The 24,335-nt window shown below is 35.4% G+C and overlaps 2 protein-coding genes across 2 annotated transcripts; both read right to left on the reverse strand.

Annotated features, from left to right (window-relative positions):
- Positions 1-3,370: 3,370 nt before the first annotated feature.
- Positions 3,371-4,738, reverse strand: LOC137718539 (ethylene-responsive transcription factor TINY-like). Its single transcript, XM_068458090.1, has one exon. It carries the CDS (start codon positions 4,460-4,462, stop codon positions 3,704-3,706), a length of 759 nt encoding a protein of 252 aa, XP_068314191.1. The 5' UTR covers positions 4,463-4,738; the 3' UTR covers positions 3,371-3,703.
- A 15,234-nt stretch (positions 4,739-19,972) lies between these two features.
- On the reverse strand, positions 19,973-23,185 carry LOC137717880 (uncharacterized). Its single transcript, XM_068457377.1, has 4 exons — positions 22,777-23,185; positions 22,015-22,128; positions 21,830-21,900; positions 19,973-20,506 (listed from the first exon to the last, which is right to left on the reverse strand). Exons 1-4 carry the CDS (start codon positions 22,936-22,938, stop codon positions 20,254-20,256), a joined length of 600 nt encoding a protein of 199 aa, XP_068313478.1. The 5' UTR covers positions 22,939-23,185; the 3' UTR covers positions 19,973-20,253.
- Positions 23,186-24,335: the final 1,150 nt, after the last annotated feature.

Here is a 24,335-nt window from a genome sequence, read left to right on the forward strand (position 1 = left end):
ATAATGAATTGATTAATTCAGCACTTGAATGCTGTTAAATCATAATAACAATCAATATCCATTCTAATTAGAGTAATATAATAATCCACTAGCCATAATATGCATGTTTGATATATCTGTATCCTTGTGAAGGTCTCATCTCTTTATCGAGTGGAGTTCCAACCGTCATATCCGACATGACATAGAATAATTAAGTTTTAACTATAAAATCCGATTTCCAATTATTAATTAAGAAGTGGACTGGTTTTTTATTTTTTTTACTTTTTTTTTGTCAAAAGCGGTGGACTGGTTAGAATACATCACAATTTAACTCAGCTGACTAAACCCTAATTAACGATGGTGTTTGAACGTCTGCTAGCCATGCAGATTATTGCGGACACGAAGAAAAATGAAACCAGCAATAGCGGTTATAACGTCACCGTAATGCTTTTGCATAATTCTGATTGTAAATAGTTTTATTCTTTAATTTTATTAACTTGTCTCATCCTCTCCCACTACTTGATTTGATATAGACAGCTTTAATCGGAAAAGAATCCTCGCTGAATTTTTTTCTTGAGAATTCTAAGAATCTAGTTATTGTGATTGTTTATCATACATCGTGTGATTAGTTTTCGTTTCATACTATATATATTTAATTTTAAATTTTAAATTTTTAAATAATTTTTAACTGCATAATGTACGATTAACGATCATGTTCACAAAAAGTTCCTATTCCGCTTTAATCATATATTGGATCAGAAATCGAACATGCCAAAGCATGAAGTAATCATTGAAAAAAAGAAAATTAATAATTAAGAAATGTTGTTAGGTACTTATTGCAGTTTACACCCTTCAGTCCTTGACCTAACAATTTATAGGATATTGTTATCCAAATACTTATTTTTACATTTCACAAATTCGTTTCAATTTTTATCTGTATCGAATGAATTGAAAAAGATAAATGATAAAAAATTTAATTAAAAAGTGTGAGTAGTAAAAATAAGTATGTGATTAACATTTTCCTAATCTATATATCTAACTTCCTTTTTTTTTTTTTCTTTTTTTTTCTTTTTTTTTTTTGTGTTTATCCACTACCCTGATGGTGTTGTGATAATAAGTATGTGATTAACATTTTCCTAATCTATATATCTAACTTCATTTTTTTTTTTTTTTTTTTTTTTTTTTTGGTATTTATCCACTACCCTGATGGTGTTGTGATATGCGTTGAAGATCCTGTAATTTCATTTTCTATTGCATTATTGTGGTACCGTTTTACTTAATTAGAAACCCTGCAGTGCTGCAGGGCCAGAAATCTTACATGTGACACCATGTAGGGTTTCAAATGATGAAAAAAAAGAAGAAAATAATAATATTTGCAAATGTAGTGAAATGACTACGTCTTGCTAAGATTTTATTCGAAAAGAATTACAAGAGATGTATTTATAAATAAGTAATCTTGAAACAAACAAGAAAGCAATCATAAACCCTGATAACACATAGAAAAGTAATCTTAATCCTTGTCTTAATGCAACACCCTAATACAGAAAATACAAATATAAAACTAAATCAAATTGCTAACTTGTTTAACAATCAATTATATCGTTTACTTAATTATATCATAATGCATGCGTTTCTAACCCTACATTATCCTTTGATGTAATTAACAAGAATGATTACCACACACGAAGGGATATGCCATCTCAGAAACAAGATCCTGCAATGCATGGGATTGAAAGTGGTCAATGTCTGGATTAATTGAAAAATATGGCTTTTGGTTCACTAGCATGGACTCCCTTCGTTACCCTCTGGCCCGGGAGAGTCCCTATGGTAAGCGTACGTGTGTCATTTGTCTTCCCATGTCACAAACCATGGAGTGGGACCAAAATGGCTGAAAATCGAAAGCGTGGAACTTTAGAAATAGAGGAGGTAATAATGCCATCCAACCATGCAATTTATCACTAATTGGTTCATTAAATATCTAGCTCGGTTATTGTTTTGTGGCCAAATAGTTGAGCTAACTTTCAGCAACACAATTATTTGCTGATGGAAATCAAAAAGAGGGCAGTGGTTTTATCTGCGGGAGACTATAGTCCTAGTATAACAAAATAATATATAACTTATATACAGGAGATTGTATCTTCAATATCCCCGAGATCCAAAATTTTTATGATAAAATCTCACACTTCATAATAGGTGATAATGTTTGAAACATCTGGGACGTTGGCTGTCAGTTAGTAAACACTGAGATCCTTAGTCGTTAACTGCATATCCAACGATTCACTCTTCCAGACTTCCAGTGCATATCACAACGGAGATTAGTAGAATTTTGCAGATTCATAATCAAAAAATGGTTTTTTCTTCCGCAGCAAAGGAGAAAGAGGGCAAATATCATGGACTCTGGCTTTTCTGGCAAAGCTGTCATTTTCCGCACCACAAAAACAGAAGAGAGGTCGAAAAATCAGTGGACCGATAGAGCTAAACCGTCATGAATTGCAAAGGGAACGGATGCAGATAAGTTTAAAAGGAGAAAGCAGCGAAATAAGCTGAAAGCAGACCAATTTGCTTTTACTCCATTTATGGTAAAAAAATAATTAACTGTCACTGTCACTGTCCCATTCACAGCTCATCATGTTTCACCATGTAGCATGCATCAGCCAAAAAATCTCTCTTTCAGGAACTGGAGTCTCTAAAAAAAAAAAAAAAAAAAAAAAAAAGTTAAAGAGAGGACTCTTCCTTTTCTTGTAGTGTCCCTGTTGTTGTTCGTATTATTGTATTATTCATTTGGATGAATAAATGAAGAGGAGGACCTTTATTTAGCGGGTAGTTAGAGTTACATCACCAGTCCCATTTTCTCTCTTCTGGACTTATTCTTGCACGGTGGTGTTTAATTTAAGGACCCAACTAAAGGATTCTTGCATACAGCTGGAGGTATATTCTGTTTTTCATACGACACTCCAATAAACAGGAGATTTTGTATTTAGTCGAAGATATATCATGTTGTATTAATTTTGTATTTAGTCGAAGATACATCATGTCTTAATCCAACGCTTGGATTACAGGGTCTCGTGATGAATGTTGTAGAAACATACTGAATAATCCAGCACTTCCTATGTCACTCAAGTCACAGGGTCTCGTGGCGAGTGCAATTGAAAGGAAATGGATGGATCATCCTGGTCCTATGACACTACAGTCATAGGGTCTCGTGACGAGTGTTAAGGAAAGAGACGAGATATATTTTCGCAATTACAGGACAAATTCTGTCAATAATGGATCAAAATGTGTAAGGAACTAGTGGCATTTCACTATTAATAGACCTGAAACTCGATGAATTTGCAAATTAGGACAAGAATTCCAAGAAATGAGTACGGAATGAAAGTACTTTTGGGTGCAATTAGTTTGATGTTAAAATTTGATCAGAAAAAGGAAGAGAAAGACAGAGGCTTTATTCCATTTGCATCAAAGTCGCCAACCAAAGGGAAAGAAAATGTCTCATGGCACTTGCTTTCCATCCTAAAAACAGAGGAGAGTACTAAACTGTACAATGACACAAAACAGAGGACAAAGTAAAAAGTAGAAGAGAGATTATCAGAATTTAAGCCCTTCACATTTAAAAGCCAAAAGAGCCAAAAAAACTGAAAAGCAAAACAAGAAAAAAGAGAGAGAGATTAAGATGATTTACACAAAACTATTAATTAATTAACATCTAATTAGCAGTTAGAAACTGCTAATTATTATAGTCCCATAACAAACCCTCAAGCCCAACTGAACTCGCCGCCCCCAACTCACCGCATTCGAACTCCTCAACGCGCTGCAGCCACGGCGGCGGATAAACCCATTGGTCCTCCGACTCCACAAACACGAACTCGCTTCTCAACTCGGTCGACTCGTAACTCAGACTCGGCAACTCGACGATCTCGCTCAGCTCCTCCGACTCGGTCGACAGGTTGTCTATAGCCGAGACGAGCGAGGACAGCGACGAGGAGGAGGAAGAGGAGAGTATGGACGGCGACATTGACCGGATGGAGTCGAACTGATGCATTTGGGCGGCTTTGGTGGCTGCGGCCTGGACGTCGCGGGGGGCGAGAGAAACCGGGCGAGGCAGCGAGTTGGAGAGCTCCGGGAAGTTGAGAATCGCCGAGTTGCCCTTGATGCTCAAGGCGGCGACGTCGTGGGCCCGGGCGGCCATTTCAGGAGTCGGGAAGGTGCCGAGCCAAATGCGCGATTTCTTGCGGGGCTCGCGGATTTCGGATACCCATTTGCCCCAGTTCCTCATTCGGACCCCACGATAAACCGGGTGCTTGCTGGAGTCTCTGACCCGTTTGGCATTGTTTTTGCTGGGTAAGTCGGTTTCTTGGTGAATTGGCGAGCTGGGTTTTTGTGGGTTTTGGTTTTGGAGTGAGGAAGGCGAGGAAGGAGGCGATGCGGAAGTGGATGAGTTGGAGGTGCTCTCAGTTTCTGAACTTTGGGGTTGATCAGCGCTCATTGCTAACGGTGCCTTGTACGCGTTTGTGGAATGCCTCAATGAAAACACTCTGTATTTTGTGGTGAAAGAGAGTAGCACTGCTTTTCTTTAGCAGGGGAATGGAAATGGAAATCGGAGCATGCAAAGTTATGGAGGAGAGGTTTTAATTATTTTTCTCTTTTTTTGTATTTGATATCTTTTCCCAACGAGTCATCCAACACTTATAGAGAATGAAAGAGAGAGAGAGACAGAGAAAGAAAGTGACAAACAAGAAATAAGGGGGGAGAGAGAGAGAGACTCCTTTAGGGCAATGGTACGCTGTGGGCGCCTTCCTCTAGCAGCACCACGCAAGCCATTTATTCCTAGTTTTTCACCCATGTTTCCCTGTTCATTTATCCCTCTTTAACTTCCTCTTTGTCGACCTCCTTACCAAGTTAATCCTCTTAGATTAGGGTTTTGTTTTGTTTTTTTTTTTTTTTTTTTTAATACAAGCGATATTCTTACTCTAAATTCAATGGCGTAGCCAGATTTTATTCGATGGGTGGGCTAAGCTAAAATTATTATTACGAAATTAAGTTTTTAATCCTATATTGCCTACATAAAGTTATAAAGTTATATAATAGTAAAAACTTGAATGTAGTAATTTGAAGCAAGAATTTTATGTTATGTTTTCTAGGTTTCTAGCCTTCAAAGCTTTCAAGTGAATAAAATAAGGAACCATTTGTGATATGGAAATTTTAATTTATTACTATTAAATATTATATTGGTTAAAGTGATGAGTTTATTTAACATCTATTAGCTCTTATTATTCTTGAAAATAGGCTTACTAATAAAAAAATTTCATTTCTTATGTGAAATATGACTATTAAAAATCAGAAACTAACCTAAAAATTAATATTTTTAAGCTTGAAGAACCAAACTCTCGCTATGCTGTAGCCTAGGGAAGCCTTGTACTTGGCTCCTCCCTTGTCTAAACTATCTTAAGGGGAGGAGGAATGGTATAATTTAACAGAAAATCCGTAACCACATGGGCAATTAATACCACTTGTGTAGTTGGTTGATAGATTACAGTTACGAAACTCTAAAACTAGTATGCGCTACTAATTTCAATAGTCTAGCAACATAACATATCATATTTGGAAAAATATCTCTGAATGTATTTGTATAAAAAGTCAAAGTCTTGCATTTATTTTCTTGATCAAATTGAATTTTTAATTAGTATTTAGCTGGGGATTGTTGGAGAGCTTGCATTATCTTCTTCCTCCTTTTCGACCTCTTTACCTGGTAATCCATGTAGTTATAGATATAAGATTACGTTCTCTAATCAGATGTCAAAAAATGTGAGTAAACTCTAGCATCAGGATGCACTACTAATCTCAACAATCTAACAACGTAATATGTTATGTCTTCGAAACAAATTTCTGAATGTGTGTACATAAAGCGACATTCTTGTGATTTCTTTTGTTGATCAAATTGTCATTTTAATTAGTGTTTGGTAGAGAGAAAAATTAGTCAGCTAAAGGAGAGAAAAAAACAGAGGAAAAAGAAGAGGAGATAAGGATGGTTTTGATGAATTAGTACGTGTGGTATAATCAAGAGGGGTTTGTGTGAGGTGGCAATCAGTAAGGGTTTACAGCGTCGTCGTCGTGTGGTCCATGACTTCATGCTGTTGCATCCATGTACAAATATTTAATTATCATCTTGCATCACATTGTAAGACAAGTAAGCAATATATATATATACACAAAAAAATAAAAAATACAAGACAAAAATCACAATTTCAGTGACTTTACTGTGGAGTGAGAAGATTGTAAAAATTATGGTGAGTATCAATAACTTTGTCAATTACATCACTTGATTCGAGTGATCTTGAAGCTCTAATTTGATTTGTTTGTACTATATTTGATCAATCCCAAAACTACTAAGTATCAGTCAACGTCATACCTTTAAAAATCCACTGAGGAGTTCATATTGAGGCACTCCTGCCGAAGCACAAGAGTTTCCCTTCAACCAGGAGGCCAATCACAACACGACACATGCCAATGTCAGAATAAAGCTCATAGAGTCCCACATCGATTGCGAACAAAAGCTGGAGACTCTCCTCAACTATAAAAGAAGACCATTCTCCTACAATGAATCGCAAATGTCATTATTGTACTTAATCTAGTCATTAGAACTCACTAATGATGATTATGCTTGAACCTATGTACGTATTTGTATAAACCTTTCACTATTAATGAGAACTCCTCTACTTCGTGGACGTAGCCAAACTTAGGGTGAACCACATACATCTTGTGTTTGCTTCCCTATCTCTATCTCTTTACATATTTATCCTCACTAGTGACCGAAGCAACCGACCGAAGGTCACAAACTTGACACTTTACGTTGTTCCAAAGTCTTCACTGATTTTGTGCATCAACATGATTAGAATAATAGAGAGTTGATTGACTAATTACATAAGTCCTACATATTTGGTGAGACTTATTATGGTGGGTATAAAATATATAATGTGATTATGAGTATCTCTCATTTAACAATAGGCTTGATTGAGAGATATCCTGGCAACTATATAAGGATTGTCCCTGCTCTCACAATAAACGTCTATTACGTACTAAACCTATTTGGAGATGGTAAAAGACATTTTTATGCATAGCCAATTCATTGTTAGCAGCAAGAGCCATGTCTTTCTCTTTACAGATAAGTTAATTGTAATCCGTTTGTTGAATTATTGGTTTATTGAATCTATGATCCTAATGGCACGTTAGTGTGATTTTAGAATATAGCTTACAAAGATATGTACTACCTGTTAAAATCAATAAAATATCAATTATAAAATATATGATAATTGCACAATTTATTTCGAATTACAATTTCACTATATACACAATATACCAAAATATGAACAATTAATAAAATTGCATATAAAATCACAACAATAATCACTGACTTGTTTGTGGAAGATAGAGGCTTGCAGTAGCAATCTCCTAAGACATAAATTCACCCTTACACCAATGCAGTAGTTCAACGGATGTCTATCTTGTAAGATACAACTATCTAACCTAAGTTCTTGCACTTGAACTTGGATTCTTGGCGAATTTACTATGGTTTCTCTGTGAAGGATTAAAGAGAGAGCGATGGATTTTTTCTACTTCGCTTCTGATCTTATAGCCATATATATAATGGCATTTTTTTGAACACTTATGGCTGTTCATTCTTATCCTTTCGAAAAAATGCAACTATTTTGTAAATAGTCTTATCCTTTTGGAAAAAAAAATTGACTCCTAAAATCAAAACGATAAAAAAAAAAAAAAAAATCATACTTCTGTTTTTCGTCCATCAAAGACCCATCTTTGACATTTAACATATACACCCAAACCTTTTAAGTCCAAGGCCCAAAGTCTATGGCTTTGGCCCAATTCCTTTCAAACAAATAATGAGTGAACTCACTTACAAAGGGGAATTAGAAAGGGTGAATGAACGATGTGGGACAATTGTCCCTCACAAGTTCCAACACTACCAGTCTACCACTATAACATTTATAACATAAGGAGAATGACTTTTATAACACAAGTTACATAATTATTGGCATTTCGTGCTAATAATAATATATGTCATGTTGAGAGAAATTTATACATAATATATTATGGACGAAAAATATTTGATGATATACTTGTAGCATATAAGTTGTTATCCTGAATATGGGATCTAGAGCCTCCTCTCGGTTTAGTTAATCAATTGGGTATGAATCATTAGTTCAAAACAATTTTAGTTAAATAATGGTGAGTGCAAGGTTCCTTCCATTTTGTACCTTCCTTTTGTACTTTGTGATTTCATCATACAAGTGGGTCGTCTATGATAACTTCTAGGACATTTTTTGAATATCGTTCACATATACAATCAACAAAACGATTTTTTTTTTCAGTCATATAATTATTTTAAGATAAATAAATTAACTCAGCATTTTGATTCAATACTGAATTATTGTGACATCCCACATCGCTTTGGGGAGTGATCCTTATATGTATATTCTCATCCCTACCTAGCACGAGGCCTTTTGGGAGCTCATTGGCTTCGGGTTCCATGGGAACTCCAAAGTTAAGTAAGTAGCGCGCGAGAGCATTCCCAGGATGGGTGACCCATCAGGAAGTTCTCGTGTGAGTTCCCAAAAACAAAATCGTGAGAGCGTGGTTGGGGCCTAAAGCGGACAATATTGTGCTACGGTGGTGGAGCGGGCTCGGGAAGTGATCTGCCCCGGCCGGGATATGACAATTTGGTATCAGAGCCTAACCCTGGTCGGCAAATTGTCACATCCCAGCCCGGGACGAATCATTTCCCCAGCCCATTCCACCACCGTAGCACGATATTGTTTGCTTTGGGCCCTCACCACGTCCTCACGGTTTTGTTTCTGGGAACTCACACGAGAACTTCCCGATGGGTCACCCATCCTGGGAATGCTCTCGCACGCTACTCGCTTAACTTCGGAGTTCCCATGGAACCCGAAGCCAGTGCGCTCCCAAAAGGCCTCATGCTAGGTAGGGATGAGAATATACATATAAGGATCACTCCTCTGGGCGATGTGGGATGTCACAAAATTGTCACATCCCCGCCCGTAGGGGACCACTTCTCTGGCCCACTTCACCTTCGTAGCACGATATTGTTTGCTTTGGGCTCCGACCGCACCCTCACGGTTTTGTTTCTGGGAACTCACACGAGAACTTCCCGATGGGTCACCCATCTTGGGAATGCTCTCGCACGCTACTCGCTTACCTTCGGAGTTCCAATGGAACCTGAAGCCAGTGAGCTCCCAAAAGGCCTCGTGCTAGGTAGGGATGAGAATATACATATAAGGATCACTCCCCTGGGCGATGTGGGATGTCACAAAATTGTCACATCTTCGCCCGGGGGGGACTACTTCTTGGGCCCGCTTCACCATCGTAGCACGATATTGTCCGTTTTGGGCTCCGACCACATCCTCACAGTTTTGTTTTTGGGAATTCACATGAGAACTTCCCGATGGGTCACCTATCCTGGGAATGCTCTCGCACGCTACTCGCTTAACTTCGGAGTTCCCATGGAACCCGAAGCCAGTGAGCTCCCAAAAGGCCTTGTGCTAGGTAGGGATGAGAATATACATATAAGGATCACTCCTCTGGGCGATGTGGGATGTCACAAAATTATCACATCCTTGCCCGGGGGGACCACTTTCGGGCCCGTTTCACCATCGTAGCACGATATTGTCAGCTTTGGGCTCCGACCACGCCCTTACGGTTTTGTTTCTGGGAACTCACACGAGAACTTCCCGATGGGTCACCCATCCTGGGAATGTTCTCGCGCGTTACTCGCTTAACTTCGGAGTTCCCATGGAACCCGAAGCTAGTGAGCTCCCAAAAGGCCTCGTGCTAGGTAGGGATGGGAATATACATATAAGGATCACTCCCCTGGGCGATGTGGGTTGTAACAATTCACCCCTTTTAGGGGCCCGACGTCCTCGTCGGCACACCACGACCAGGGTTAAGCTCTGATACCAAATTGTCACATCCCGGCCCAGGGCGGATCCACTTCCCGGGCCCGCTCCACCACCGTAGCACGATATTGTCCTCTTTAGGCTCCGACCACGCCCTCACGGTTTTGTTTCTGGGAACTCACACGAGAACTTCCCGATGGGTCACCCATCCTGAGAATGCTCTCGCGCTCTACTCGCTTAACTTCGGAGTTCCCATGGAACCCGAAGCCAGTGAGCTCCCAAAAGGCCTGGTGCTAGGTAGGGATGAGAATATACATATATGGATCACTCCCCTGGACGATGTGGGATGTCACAATTATTATATTGTTAATCAAACAGAAAACAAAATTTTTAATTTGATTAAGTTTTTGCATAAATAATCTTGATATTATGACTTAAAAATGAACGGTATTGATTCCCCTATAACATTACATATCAGAAAAGTACGAGCAAAAGGTTGAACCAAAAAAGGGATGGTATAGAAAGGGATGGTAGATAGAAGACAACTAGCATTAATTTTATGTAAAATAAATTAAGACGCATGAGTTCATTCCTCCACTTGGCAAATAACGTATCTTTATCACAAAAATTTCATAACCGAAACTGTTCAATGTCTTATTTGAAGATCATTTTTACAAACAATCATTCAAATTAAAGATTGTTTTATCATTCAAATGTATCAAAGATAGTGAGCATAAAAAGGTTACATACTAGGTGTAGTCCTAGCATTATTGTTCAAAATTACATAGATGAAGGTCTCCAAATTTGTTACCAATGAAGAAGGTCATGTTCAAAATGGTAGGGGTCCAAAACTTGACATAGAGTTAGATGAGTGATTCTCCAATTCATTTGATCAGGTAGTGGTTGCAATGTTGCATTGAACACGAACCTGTATTAGAACCACTAATCTTGAGTCACACCTCATCATGGGGTCCCAACTATTACATGATGGATCGATCTTGGCCCATCCATGGCAACGGTCCCTATTGTGCTTGGTCCATGATTATACGGTTTCTTGATATTCTAATAAATGTGACTTTACCCTGCAACATTGCATGTTAAAGTTGTCATTTGTGTGCAACTATAAATTAAGAGTCCCTTTTCCCTAGGCTCTCTCTTAGAATGTCCTCTTCAAATTTTTCGAATGAATATTGTTAGGAACATTAAATTATGTGCCTTAAATAATGTTATAATGTTTGATTTTATTATAACATTCTTGGCTCACTTTAAACTTTATTTGTTACGTAATAACATGTATAACGATAAATCATTGAAGACTCAATTTGCTACACAATCTAGTGCCTTTACAGCATTTCTTTATATGAACAATATTAATCTATAGTCTAACTTATTAGTAGAAATTTGAACTTAAATGCAGAATGAGAGCACACTACTCTAGATAGCCTACCTGTCTACATCTAAATCTGCGTCTCTCTAGCATTATTATTATGAATTACATCGCATTTATATGTGACAATATATATTACTCTATATTGATCAAAGGTCGTCATCCTCATATCATGATTTTATCTTAGTTATGTTATGTTGAAATCAAAACTACTATATATCACCATGATTGATTGCCCTAGATGTATACCCTACAATATTCCTTACTGTTCCAATAGGGTACATGGTACTTTCATAACAAATTAAAAATGTACGTCGTAAATGAGCTGTTGATTTACGCATAAACTTGGACCCATATATAAGCTTGAAGTTCTTGTCGTGAGAGAGTACTTAGAAGTCCTATCTATATGTGTTTCCATAGGCAGTACTACAACTTAAATCCATAGCCATGCAATTTTGATATTAAGCATTGATCATGTGATTTAATATTCTAATGGATCAAGTATTAGGTTTCTATCTATACTTTTCGGATTCAAAACTCTATCATTTCTTAAATTATTGTAATAGTTTTAAATTATTCATCATTTCCTTAACAATAATAAATTTTAAAAAAAAGTACTAAGTATTGAGTATCTGGCCGTAATGCCACGACACACGTATAGCTATATGTCATATCATGCAAGAACTACCAATAGAAAATAAACAAATCATCAAACCACCATATCATCATATCATCATAGTGAATAATTAGTACTCATATACAACCATTTTACCCAAATCAACCGGCAAACGCACCTCCAAGTCAAAGCTGTCACCAATGTTCAGTGTTTTATTAGCTAAGAAACCCAACATATCACTCATTTCTCGATCATTTCAAGGGATGAATTTTTTTTATCAAAACAATATAATTTCGAGGTCCATATAGTATCACATGTTAAAAGGGACATTTTGGTTTATCACATTTTAGGGTAGGTGGTCAAACTTCTTTATGTATTATATATACATATAAGGGTCGACTTGATCAGTGATTACATGCATGGATTGACAGCCTGACCGAATAATAAAATAACAGAATTATGTACCAAAAATGTTTAAGCAAAACTATGGGGATTATATATTCCCATAAGAATTGACTTGATCTGTGATTTCCAATTGATGATCTCCAATATATTGATAAAATAACAATTTGGTGGACGCACAAGTCTGATAAGAGATTGTAAATTTGAATCATCAATCATGTCGATTCTTTTTTTATCTAAATGTTTATTTCTTCCATTGCGATATATACAAATTTGATAATTTTTTTATCTAAATTTTTATTTCTAACATTACGACATATACAATCAGATAAAAGAACGTTGATGTAAAATTTACATTATTGTTATTTTCTCGATAATTTAAGCTTTTGGTTGAGGAAACTTGACTCGACCCAACTACCGTACGAGCAATTTATATTGGTGGGGTTGGGAGGTCCATGTGGCTTTACTTAGCTGTTGATCAGTCGTATCAAGTCTCGTGTGGATTTAAAAGTTGCAGAATCAAGATTTTGATTTGTTTCTATATTTTGCATAGCATGCCATTTCAAGGGACTGGACTTTTGAGCGCATGCGCATAAGTAATCGATTTAGAGGTATAGACTCTATATAAAGTTGTTTAGATGATTACTTAGATGAAGGTTGTCACGTTGGGGTCACTTTCACCCCCATGGTATATCTTAGCATATTAGTAGTCAGTAGTGATTCCAGAAGTTTAACATTGGGTGATTCTAATATAAAAGTTCTAAAAAAAACTAGATGAAGATTAAATTTTTCCATAACGAAGTTACAACTTTGAAATATGTCATGATTCATTGCCAATACAAGACAAATCATATTTATTAATGTAAACAACTAAGCGATCCCCTATTTTGTTGTGGAGTGAATACTTAATGATATTCATGGTGAAAACTGCTCTCTTCCCATTGAAATAGTTGCAACTAGTATAACCAAAGCCAATTCAATAAGTAAATACACATATTGGAACACTCGATGCAACCCTTTTCCCACCATTTTTAGCAAGATCACAAATCTTTCGCAATTGAGAAAAGTCACTTCTCGAATGCATAAAATGAATATAAATATCAAGTTAATCAAAACACAAAACAATATCAACTAATGAAGCTAAAAAAAATACATATGAACTAACCAACACATGATCCAACAGTATAAAAAAATCATAACAAATAAATTATAACTATAATCTATTATTAATTTAACATCCTATATGATTAATTTAGACTAAAATAGAAGACCTAATTAGATTTAGAAATTAGGGGATTAAGTGGTGGTGGAGAGAAGTGAACCAAGTGGTGGTCGTCGAGAGAAGACGAGTGCTGGCCTGGGGATCAGTTGGGTGGGGATAGCCAAGTAGCCTATTAGGAAATTGGAATTGGGAAAGTGAATGAAATTGGATTGGATTAAGTGAAGTTTGGGAGGTCTGGGGTAGGAGAGATTTTTCAATGTGACCGAAACACGGGGTGGTACATCATGTGCTACTGTACTAATGATGTGATATGTGTGTTAAAAAGTTAATAACTTAAAAATAAAATTTCCCACCACTTGCATAAAAACATGTGGTGTACCTCCTTATTCTTGTCACGATGAAAAATTTCTCCTGGGATAGAGGAAACAATGTTTGAACCTCTCTTTTTTTTTTTTTTTTTTTTTTTTTTTTTTTTAAATAGCTTGCTTAAAACGACTACGTTTTGGCTAAGTCATTAAAAAAAATAATCTTCTTCTTCTCCTTCTACAGAATCTGTAGTGCAGTCATCACCGTTCTTCTCTTTTACTACATGGCCAAACTTGAGTGATCATTGAAGGTCCTCACTGCCACTTATGCAGGCTTCTTGGTGGTCCCAAGACCACCCAGGTCGCTTAATAGATCCACCCCTGCTAGTATTAGGAGTAGGTTCTCATTTCATTTCGTAATCTTATAGGAAAATACGTAGTTACCCATGCGTATTGCTGATGGTATTTTGTGAACCTTAAGTGCATAAGCTATCAAGATCAATTCATTCTTCACGCGAGTGACCTTAATTACCGTGCTCATTCTTTAATTAGCTAGTTCTAAATTGGCATTGTGTGGCTTTAAAACAATCTTTTAGTTTTGTTCAGAAAAAAGAAAAAAAAAAAATCTTTTAGCATACTAGCATTAGCAGTAGGTGTGGAGTTCATTTCTCTTATTTTTTGCTAAAGAAATGTTGCATGGTAAAGCAATCTTTTATCAGAAGGTGGGTTTGAAGAACTGAAAGCCGGAAAAAAAAGGAATTGAAGACCAAACTAAAACTAAAAAAACTGAACTAAAACTAGAAAACCGAATCGAACAATAAGTATATAAAATATCGTTTTTACCCCTAAGGATTGAGTGACGTCATTTTACCCCTGTAACCCTAATAAGGAAGCCTTTTCATTCATTCCTTTCCTTCTTCGTATTTTTCACCTTGCGCTGTCTCACATTCAGAGTCTGCTCAAGCTCACCTAGCGGCTAGCATTAGTAAAAAAAACTCCTTGCGCGATGAAATTTTAGACTTCGTCACGCAATATGTTTAAAAAAAATGAAAAAATAAAAAAAAAATTTAAAACCTTTGCATGACAAAATCCAAATATTTCGTCACCTAAACCCAATTTATTTTCTTTTTTATTTAATTTTATATTTTAAGTTTTAAAATAAATTATTTTCATAGTTTTTATTATTTTTTTAAAACTTTGCGCGACGAATATTAATATTTTGTCGTCTAAACCCTATTTATGTTATTTTATATTTTATATTGTTAACCTAAATTATTTTCTTTGCATGATGAATCAACATTTCGTCACCTAAACCCTATTTATTTTATTTTATTTATATTTTAAATTGTAAAATAAAATTATTTCTTTTTTATTATTTTTTTTAAAATTTTGCACAATGAATACTAATATTTCACCGCATAAACCCTCTTTATTTATTTTGTTTAATTTATATTTTAAATTTTCTAATAAAATTTATTTCTATAAAATTTACATGACAAACTAATGTTTCATTGCGCAAAATCGTTAAATTTGGGCGGGTGCCAAAAATTGGACGCGGGAAATTTAATTTATAATTTTTTTTAAAACTTTGCCGACCAATCGTGCAAAACCCTAAAAATTTGGGTGGGCGCCAAAAATGGGGCGTGGGATTTTTTTTTATTTAATTTTTTAAGACTTTGTGCGACCAATCTTTCGTTGCGCAAAATCATATCATTCGTGGCGCAAAGTGATACGGTTTTTAAAACCAAAAGAACTCCTCCACAATTTTCTCAATGTATCTCTCTAATTCTCTTACCTCTCCTCTCTTTCCCTCTCCCCAAATCTAACCCCCTCTCTCACACTCAATCTCCCCCCCCCCTCTTTCTCTATCTCTCACTCTCACTCATTCTCTCACTATCTCTTCTCACTCTCTCCTATCTCCCTATCTCTCACTTACTCATCTCTCCCTGTCTCTTACTCGCTCTCAATCTTGCCAAAATGTATTTTCTCTCTAAATTTAATTTATTTTTCATTAATATGTGTTTCTGGAGTTAATTTTGGGTTTGGGGTATGTTGTTGTTTTTTTTTTTTTTTTTGTAGGGAATCGTTGGGACTTTGACGGTGAAAGTTGAGGAGTTGATGATTATGATGCTATCGGACCATATCTCCCCCCCCCCCCCCCCCCGCCCAACCCCCACCAACACAATAGACTTGTATTAGGATTTTTTATTGTAATTTGTTAATTTATATGTACATATTTAATCAAATGTATATTATGTTTAATTTGATCACTATTTTTCATATGTAATTTTATTTTGAATATGTCAATTTAAATTAAAGTAATTAAAAAATACAAAGCCATACAATTAAATTAAAGTAAAAATTCAAAAAATCTTGCGCTACCAAATATTTCGTCGCACAAACAATTACTATAATTAAATTAAATAATAGAAATAATAAAATAAAAGGTCAATTTAATTAAATAAAAAAATAAAAACCAAAAACTTTTGTCACGCAAAATCTTGCGCCACCCAAATATTTTGTCGCACAAAATATTAAATTAATTTAAATAAATAAATAACCAAAAATTTTTGCTTTGGTGATGCAAAGTGTTTTTTGTAGTAGTAGCCTCACTCACACCTGCGACCCCCAAGCTTCCTCAAATGAGGTGGAACATGTGTAGCTGTTAGACTACATATGAGACAACCTGCTCTGATACTATGAAGAAGTTGAGGTTCCACTATAAAACTAATTGGTAATATAGGAAGTAACCCAACATTTTATAAATCCTTACAAAGTTTATTCTTTCACCGATGTGGAATTCTCTTACCTTACATTCTCACAACATTGAGCGGTTATACTTCGCTTACCTGCTATGAGGTTGTGTGTGTGTGTGTGTATCATATGCAGCACTGTCATTGATTGTTTAGTAAGAACATAACGTACAATTGTACTGTTTAAACATAATTCTTTGTGGGAATTTAATTAGAATCTGGGAAAGTCCACAGCCGACTTGACGATGGTGAATGATCAGAGAATAGCGGATTCATATTTGAAGGCAGATTGTTTGTCCTTCTGTTTGGATGCTCTTTTTATCTTTTTCTATTTATACGGTTATGGTTAAGACACGTTAGCATTTGAAATTCTTATTATTTTTTTATCTTATTATCTCTATTAAAAAATTAATATAAAATATTAACGTAGTTTAACCGTGACCGCATAAAATAGGAAAAGATGAAAATTACATCCAAACAAAATGGCAGACAATCTGTCTCCTTCATATTTCAGGCACAAGCAATAATAAACCCTTGTGAGAAATCAAATCAAATTAACGTTTCGTATTAGAACATCATATCATCAAAACAGAACTGTCAGGTACTCTCGAAAGGACTAATGTACCTTGGCAAAGAATTGACCAGTTTCTGCATGCAGGTAAGAAGTTAATGTGTCCTTAATTCTTTTGGTGTCGAAACACATACTAGTATGAACAAAAATCCCAACACTGTATCCGCATGGTTTCTGCTGTTGAGGACTTTTTAGCTCATAATTTTTTCAAAAAAATAGCTAATGAAAACGGTTTGAAAATTTTAAATTTTAACAATAACGATAAAATAAAAGGTAAAATAAATAGTATCAAAATTGATTTTTTAGTATCAAAATATGATTTTTCGTTAAAATGAACAGTACCGAGACATTTTCGTTAAAATTCCTTTTTTTTCAAAGAAAAAGGAAAAATAAAAAATCCCCACCTAGTTGTTTTTTTTTTTTTTTTTTTTTTTTTTTTTGTTTTTGTTGTTGTTGGGGGGGGGGGGGGGGGGGGGTGTGGTGCAAAAAATCCTAGCTAGCTAATGACTGCAATTTTATATCTGTTGGCCAACTCTCATTCCACTGACCTGTATGGTCTGTTGGATTTAAATGTGGATATGGGATGGGACTGAAGTGGGAAATGGGGGTTTTCTGCATCTTTGAAATCATGTGGCTTTAATTTTCATCAGTTATACGAATCCTTCACACACCTCCCATAACTTGGATGGCATTTTATAACTTGGTTCAATTCATTTCTAGACATTATTCATTAATTACTTCAAGAAATCTTTTAATTTCTTACTATTATGTTTTTTTTTATTATTATTATTGAGAAATATTATTTGTCAAAATTATAGAATTGGATCGGTGACCCACAATTAATTATATAAATATTATTCCAACTTACCATCTACACAACTATTGATCAGTTTTATCACAAAAGGTCGGTATGCATTAAGAGAAAAACCATCCAATATAAAGTTCTACTTTGTTTTGTCAAGTTTCCGACTAGGATTGTATTCTTCAATATTAAATTATTATTATTATAACTAACATATGGGCACACACAAAGTGTGTGAGAAAATTTTTTATTTTTGCTTTTGAAATAGAAGGAAAGAGGAAGAGAGTGATAGAAAATGTGGAAGTGGGAAGTTTTTATTTATTTTATTCATTTTAATTAGAGATATGTTATGATTTAAATGTAGGTGAGACTTTGAAAAAAAAAACAGTAAAATTTGGTTGTGTGAAATTACATTTCTACCCCATATTTCTTATTTATATTCTGTTTTAATTAGAGGATTAAACTGGTAATTTTATAAGATTTTAATTGACAATAAGTATTTTATTAATTAGTAGAGATTATTATTATTAATCATCATCATCGTCAATCTCTACACTAAATAATCTGTTACTTTTACGCTCTATTCACATGCAAATTGATGTGAAAGCGTGATAATGAATCTAAACACATCAGACTAAACATTAATCTCAAACTTTGTGTGTGGAGCCTGATGATTTTTTTTATTTTTTATAAATAGGGCCTGATGACCTATGTATACACACATATATCATATATAAAGATTTCTAATTGGTTGATCATAGTTATTATCTATATATATATATATATATATATATTCAGATTTCTAATTGGTTGATAAAAAAAAAAAATTGGAGGACGAATTTTCTTCGAGAAGGGGAGAATGATGCGGGAGGAAGACTTGGAGAAACCAATTTGAAACTATTAATATGCTTTGGAATAACAAAGGTTTTGTAATTTGTTAAGTTATTTTGGGAGTTGTAAGGGTGTCATGGAAACTTGAAGTCTATTAATTTGTAAACGCTTATAAATATTGTACTAGAAAGCCTTGAAGGACATACTTAAATGAATTAAAACATATGTTTCTTTGTGCAATTGAAGTGAGTGATTTCTCCTTCCCTAATCAAGCATTTGGCTTGGTCGTGTGAGCGAATTCACGATTAACGACGTGAACGAGCTCCGTTGTTCCTGGTTGAGTGATTCCCAAGTTATCATCCCCCGCCTCCCCGAGAACCCTTGGCTTGTCCTGCATCAATAACTATATGTGAGTCCCCTTGCTCTAAATTTTTTATATTCTATTCTTGTTTGATATATATATATAGCACTGACTTAATTTGTGAATTAAAGACAGCCGATGGCAATGGGTGAGACTCCCCATGGGCCATGGTCATCAAAGCATGGACACAGTGACAGATGACAGATAACATTACAGACCCTCTCTCGTCTTTGTAAATGGCATCTAAGTTGAAGATTAATTCTTACCTATTCTCGGTTGTATATCTCATTGTTATCTTTTTCATATGTCACACAGCACATGCATTACAGACCTCTTATCTTAGTTGTTGATGCGTGTAATATCAGTTTTGAGATTCTCAATCAACTATTCTTAGGTGTATACTCCTTTGTGTTTATCTGTCATCATGTGATTAGTCATGAATAAAATTGATTCCTTCCAATCCCTAAAAGATGGTAGGATTGGAAAGGATAAATTTTAAGTGCTAATCATTCTTATAACTACAGAGTGAAAAATATTTGGAAGTCAACATCCATTAAAACCTCAATTAATTTCCACTCCAGTTTGTTTAATCTTCATCTCTGTGGGCTGAAATTAAATTGAAAAATGCCCCATAGCTAAGTTTATGAACAACCCTAACCCCTTGGCTAGTTGGCTTTCTCCAACAGGCAAGAACAAGAGGAGGTAGCCCTATTGGATACATGGAACAGAAACAATGAATGTATACATCAGCAAGGTACACGGATCGAAAAAACTGCGAATCCGGTTATCTTTTGAGTGTTGGAATGGAAGCTTGAGATAAGTATCATAAGAGAGCTTAACAATAACATTAATTCTTCGGCTAATCAGCGTTTATGTAACACAGTTGATGAACTACTGACAAGTCGAAGAAATGAAACAGAAGTAACCTGAGAGTCTTTGCTTATTGTTTTCATAAGTTTGACAATAATAAAGAATGTCTCACTCTCACCTTGTCTGATATCTAACAGTTCCCGGCTTTTTTTCCCGATCAAATAAGAAGAAATCTAAACAAGCAATTCCTAAAAGTACACAGATAAGGGGTTCTTTTAATATTTTCGCTTATGCTTTCCTCCTCCTGGAACTTAAAATGAAATCATCGTCGTCGTCACTCTCTTTGATAACTCTCTTCTTGGCTTTTACATCGCCGTTCTTAGATGCCTGCTGTTGTGGCCTCTGTGAACTCTCAGGTTTACTTGCTGGTTTTGGTGTAGACTTAATAGGAGTTCCCAAACGAAGTTGCTTTTGCTTTCTCTGCTTCTTCTCATATGCCTTTCTGGATCTTTCAGGGGACAATAGGCCATGTTCCATCATCCTGCAAACGAAAAGGGCATACCAATATTTAAAAGAAAATCCACATAGCATCTAATTCACGGCACCAGAAATTAAAAGACTACCGATGCACATCAATCATTTACTAGCTCGCATCATAGATATCAACAAGACTGCTGTATATTTCCCCTTAAAATAGACGGTTCTTACAAGTTGGTCGGTTAGTTTTCAAATTTGTGTAGGGTACAAGTGTAAATAAGAAGTTCATTAACCACATAGTTGACCAGTGCAGCAAAGAAACAAAAAAAATCCAAAACATAAGAAACATCATCAGAAGTAAATGGCTTCCAAAGTTCAAAACAAACATTTGAGGATAACATCCAAGAAGGATTCCTCATGTATAAAAAAACTTGAGAGCATGTTTTGATGAGAGATTCAGAACTGTGATAACGCACATTGCTCAGAAACGCTTGATCCACTAGCCCCAAAACATTCACAGGAGAAGCAATGGAGATTGACGAGAATATGAATTACTGTATTGAAGAACTGCAAATGCGTGGCGTCATGTTGAAGTGCACAGTGTAAGGGACTGAGCACATTCTTCAGCAGCCAAATACAAAGTTGGCTGGTTCCACACTATGTAAGATTGGTCTACTTGTTCTTCTACAAATTGCTATTGTTTTTCATGGCCCTAACCGATCAAACATGTTTTCAAGAAAAATTTAGAACGTAAGGCAATTTCAACAAGATCATCTTAAGCTAGCCAACCTACCAGAGTGCAGACTGGGGAAAAGCAGGGCCTGTTCAAAATCACGAGTCACTAGCTGTTTTGTTGGTTCAATAAGAAAAAGATTATGCTACTTGGCTAAAGACCTCCGAAAATGCAACCAAAAGGACATAGCAGGCTGCTTCTCTGACTTTTCCTCACTTCCTATAAAGTTTAGATTCTTCACTCTTCATTGAAACTCATATAATCAATCCCCACTACATATAGAATTGGAGGCCATCAAATACACACATATAGACTTGTTCTGTTAGTGAACATGTGGCTTAATTGGTAAAGTTGTTGTCCACACAACAATGTGTATATGCAATTCTTCCAAATGGATATTTGGCTTAGGCATATCCAAGACAGTGAACAGGCACCGTCGTTGGACAGTCGAAGTCAACTAAGTTTAAATTGTCTTTGAAGAATTGCTATCATCATTAGGAACTTTTGAGTGGAAGGGGGCCTTGCGATACACAGTTTACTTCCAATTCCAAGTTCCAATAATATCAACCTTGAAATCAAATTTAAGCATCTTACGCATTCACCATATAATCAGATAGAAGGAGAGAGGCTTTCGTAACATAAGGAAAAAGTTACCAGAATTCTGCCATTTCACTTGTTGGTATTTGTTTGGACAATGACTCGTAGAAGATCCGCAGAGGTTCTCTCTGGAAATTGGAAGCATAAGAAACTCAAGGATGAGTGACACTTTATCCATATAGCCATTATTGTCTCAAACAATCATAGGAATAATCAAATAAATGTCATGGGGGAAGAAGTACCTCTTCAGGAGGATCAAATTTCTGGCCAGCCAAAGTGTACACTTTCTTCTCTCTCACTTTTGTGGTGGTTTTCTTTGTTATCGTCTTTGATGCCGAATTTGGTTTTGATTTTACCTTCACATTTGAACAAATAATACTGAATCCATCACATCCACCATGAAATCAACACAATCAAGTCTGATACCGGGAACGGGAACCCCTCAGAGAGGCATATAGGTTGCACGGCAAATCAACTATGTCATTGCCAATTATCCAAAGGGTAGGATTTTCACTCGCCTAGTTTCTCCTTCTGCACTCCTCCCTTGTTTCCGCCTCTTAATTCTCCGAAGATTTATTCAATCCTAAAACTATTAACAAGGGGCAGGGTGCAGAAGGAGAAAATAGGAGTGCGGAGATCACTTTGCTTGTCCAAATTAATTAAGAAACCCCACAAACTAATATCACCTAATCCATTAGAAATAGATAAACCAATTCAAAACCCCACAAATCCAATTCACCAAATAGAAAAACCAATCATAAGACCACAACTTTAAGGTCAAAAAACTAAGAACAAGCAAATCAGAACCACAAATTCCACTATGTCATTGTCAATTATCCAAATTAATTAACATGCCAAATTAGAACATCCCCTAATTCATTAGAAAAAGCTAAATCAATTCACAACCCCACAAACCCAATTTACCCAATTGAAAAACCAATCCAAAGATCACAACTTTAAGGTCAAAATGTTAAAATATCAATGAAATTTGGCCTGGGTTTTACCTCAGTTTTTGTAACAGTTTGCACAGATTTCTGCTTGGAATCAGCTGCCTGCTTGCTTGAAGAGCTCTCAATCTTCTTCTTGGTAACAGAATATCCAATCTTTCCCTTTGAAGAACCATCGTGCAGGTTGCCGCCGCTCTTCACCTTCAACGAAGTAGCCATGGATTCCCACCACAAATCTCTGTAAATTAATTTAATTTAATCTCTTGCTGTTTGGTTTTGATCGGATAATATGAGACTTTATCTGCTTTTTGTTTCCACCTACTCTTTTCATTGAAAATTCATCAATGTAATAAACTTTGATAAATTCAAAGGATTTAATCTTATTAAAATATCAAATAAAATAAAGGGAAAACTAATTGAAAAATCAAGGAAAAAAAATATGGATATTTGGATTTGGATATATCAGATTTGCAGGTTAATGCGTATCTTTTAACTGCTTTTTTCAGGTTTTGCAAACAGGTGAACAACAGCTTCTGTCCTCTTTTATTTATTTATTTTTGCTTGTTCACCTCATTCGTGCATCTTGAACGTTTATCTGTGGACGTTGGAGAATCTTATGATCGAACGGTCATGATATAAAACTTGAGGATTTTAGACTGTCGAGGCAATGCACTAACTTTCACATTAACGATGATCGGGCAACGTGTTGGAATGATAACCGAGCTTGCTTTGTAACTTTTACCGGTTGATTTAGGTTGTCCAAAACTCCAAAGAGATCAAACTATAAGAGGTTGAGTTAATTCCATAATTAAATTGTTTAAATATAACACATGTTATTGACATTCTAGAAAAATTATCTACACTTTAATTATAAACATAAAAAAAAAAATTGTATAAGAAAGTGTGCATGATGAACATTTTTAAGCAGCAACAACAACAATATCCAAAATATGATCGTAACAATATTGAAACTATCAAAACTATGTAGTTTGATATTGTTCCCTAGATACGCATACTTGCTCCTAACCAACATTTGTTTCCAATATCGGGCGGATTTGTTTCTAAGATTTTCAACCCAAAATAGGATTGAGTGGTGTATTCATTTGAGATTCTAAAGAAATTTAAGGGTTTTGAATTTGGTATTCTACTAGAAAAGTTTCATTAGTTTTAAAAATACTTTTTGGGACCATCTCTTAAGAGAATAGTTTTTTTTATAAAATCCAAAAACTTGTTTAGTATGACACATAATTGTTTTTAAGTCTTAACAATTAAAAATAATTCTCTTATCAACAACTCGCTGCTAGGGCTGAAGGGGAGAAAGAGAGACAGAGAGGGGAGCAGGATAAGAATGGGCTTTTTATGTTTTCATGACTTAAGTTATATTTTCAAGTTAGTTTTGAGTTCAGTTTCTCAAAATAGTCCACCTAAACAAGAGTTCAGTTTCTCAAAATAGTCCACCTAAACAAGAATTTTAGGCTTAAGTTGAGACTAAAAAACTGTTTTTGAGTTTAAATAATTGAATTCAAATTGAATACTAAACATGCTCTAAAGAATTTTAAAGGAATTCGCCAAACTCTACTGACACTCAATTCAGATTTTATAAAGCTCTTCAAAGT

Source organism: Pyrus communis, chromosome 15, assembly GCF_963583255.1.
Source record: "Pyrus communis chromosome 15, drPyrComm1.1, whole genome shotgun sequence".
NCBI lineage: Eukaryota > Viridiplantae > Streptophyta > Magnoliopsida > Rosales > Rosaceae > Pyrus > Pyrus communis.

What these genes read in the sequence shown, in the direction of transcription:
- LOC137717880 (XM_068457377.1), bottom strand. Translation starts at nt 22,938, where the DNA reads ATGGCTACTTCGTTGAAGGTGAAGAGCGGCGGCAACCTGCACGATGGT. An exon ending in AAACTGTTACAAAAACTGAG is followed by an intron (nt 22,129 to 22,776) that starts GTAAAACCCAGG and finishes TCAAATGTGAAG; the next exon opens with GTAAAATCAAAACCAAATTC. An exon ending in AGTGAAATGGCAGAATTCTG is followed by an intron (nt 20,507 to 21,829) that starts GTAACTTTTTCC and finishes TTTCGTTTGCAG; the next exon opens with GATGATGGAACATGGCCTAT.
- LOC137718539 (XM_068458090.1), bottom strand. Translation starts at nt 4,462, where the DNA reads ATGAGCGCTGATCAACCCCAAAGTTCAGAAACTGAGAGCACCTCCAAC.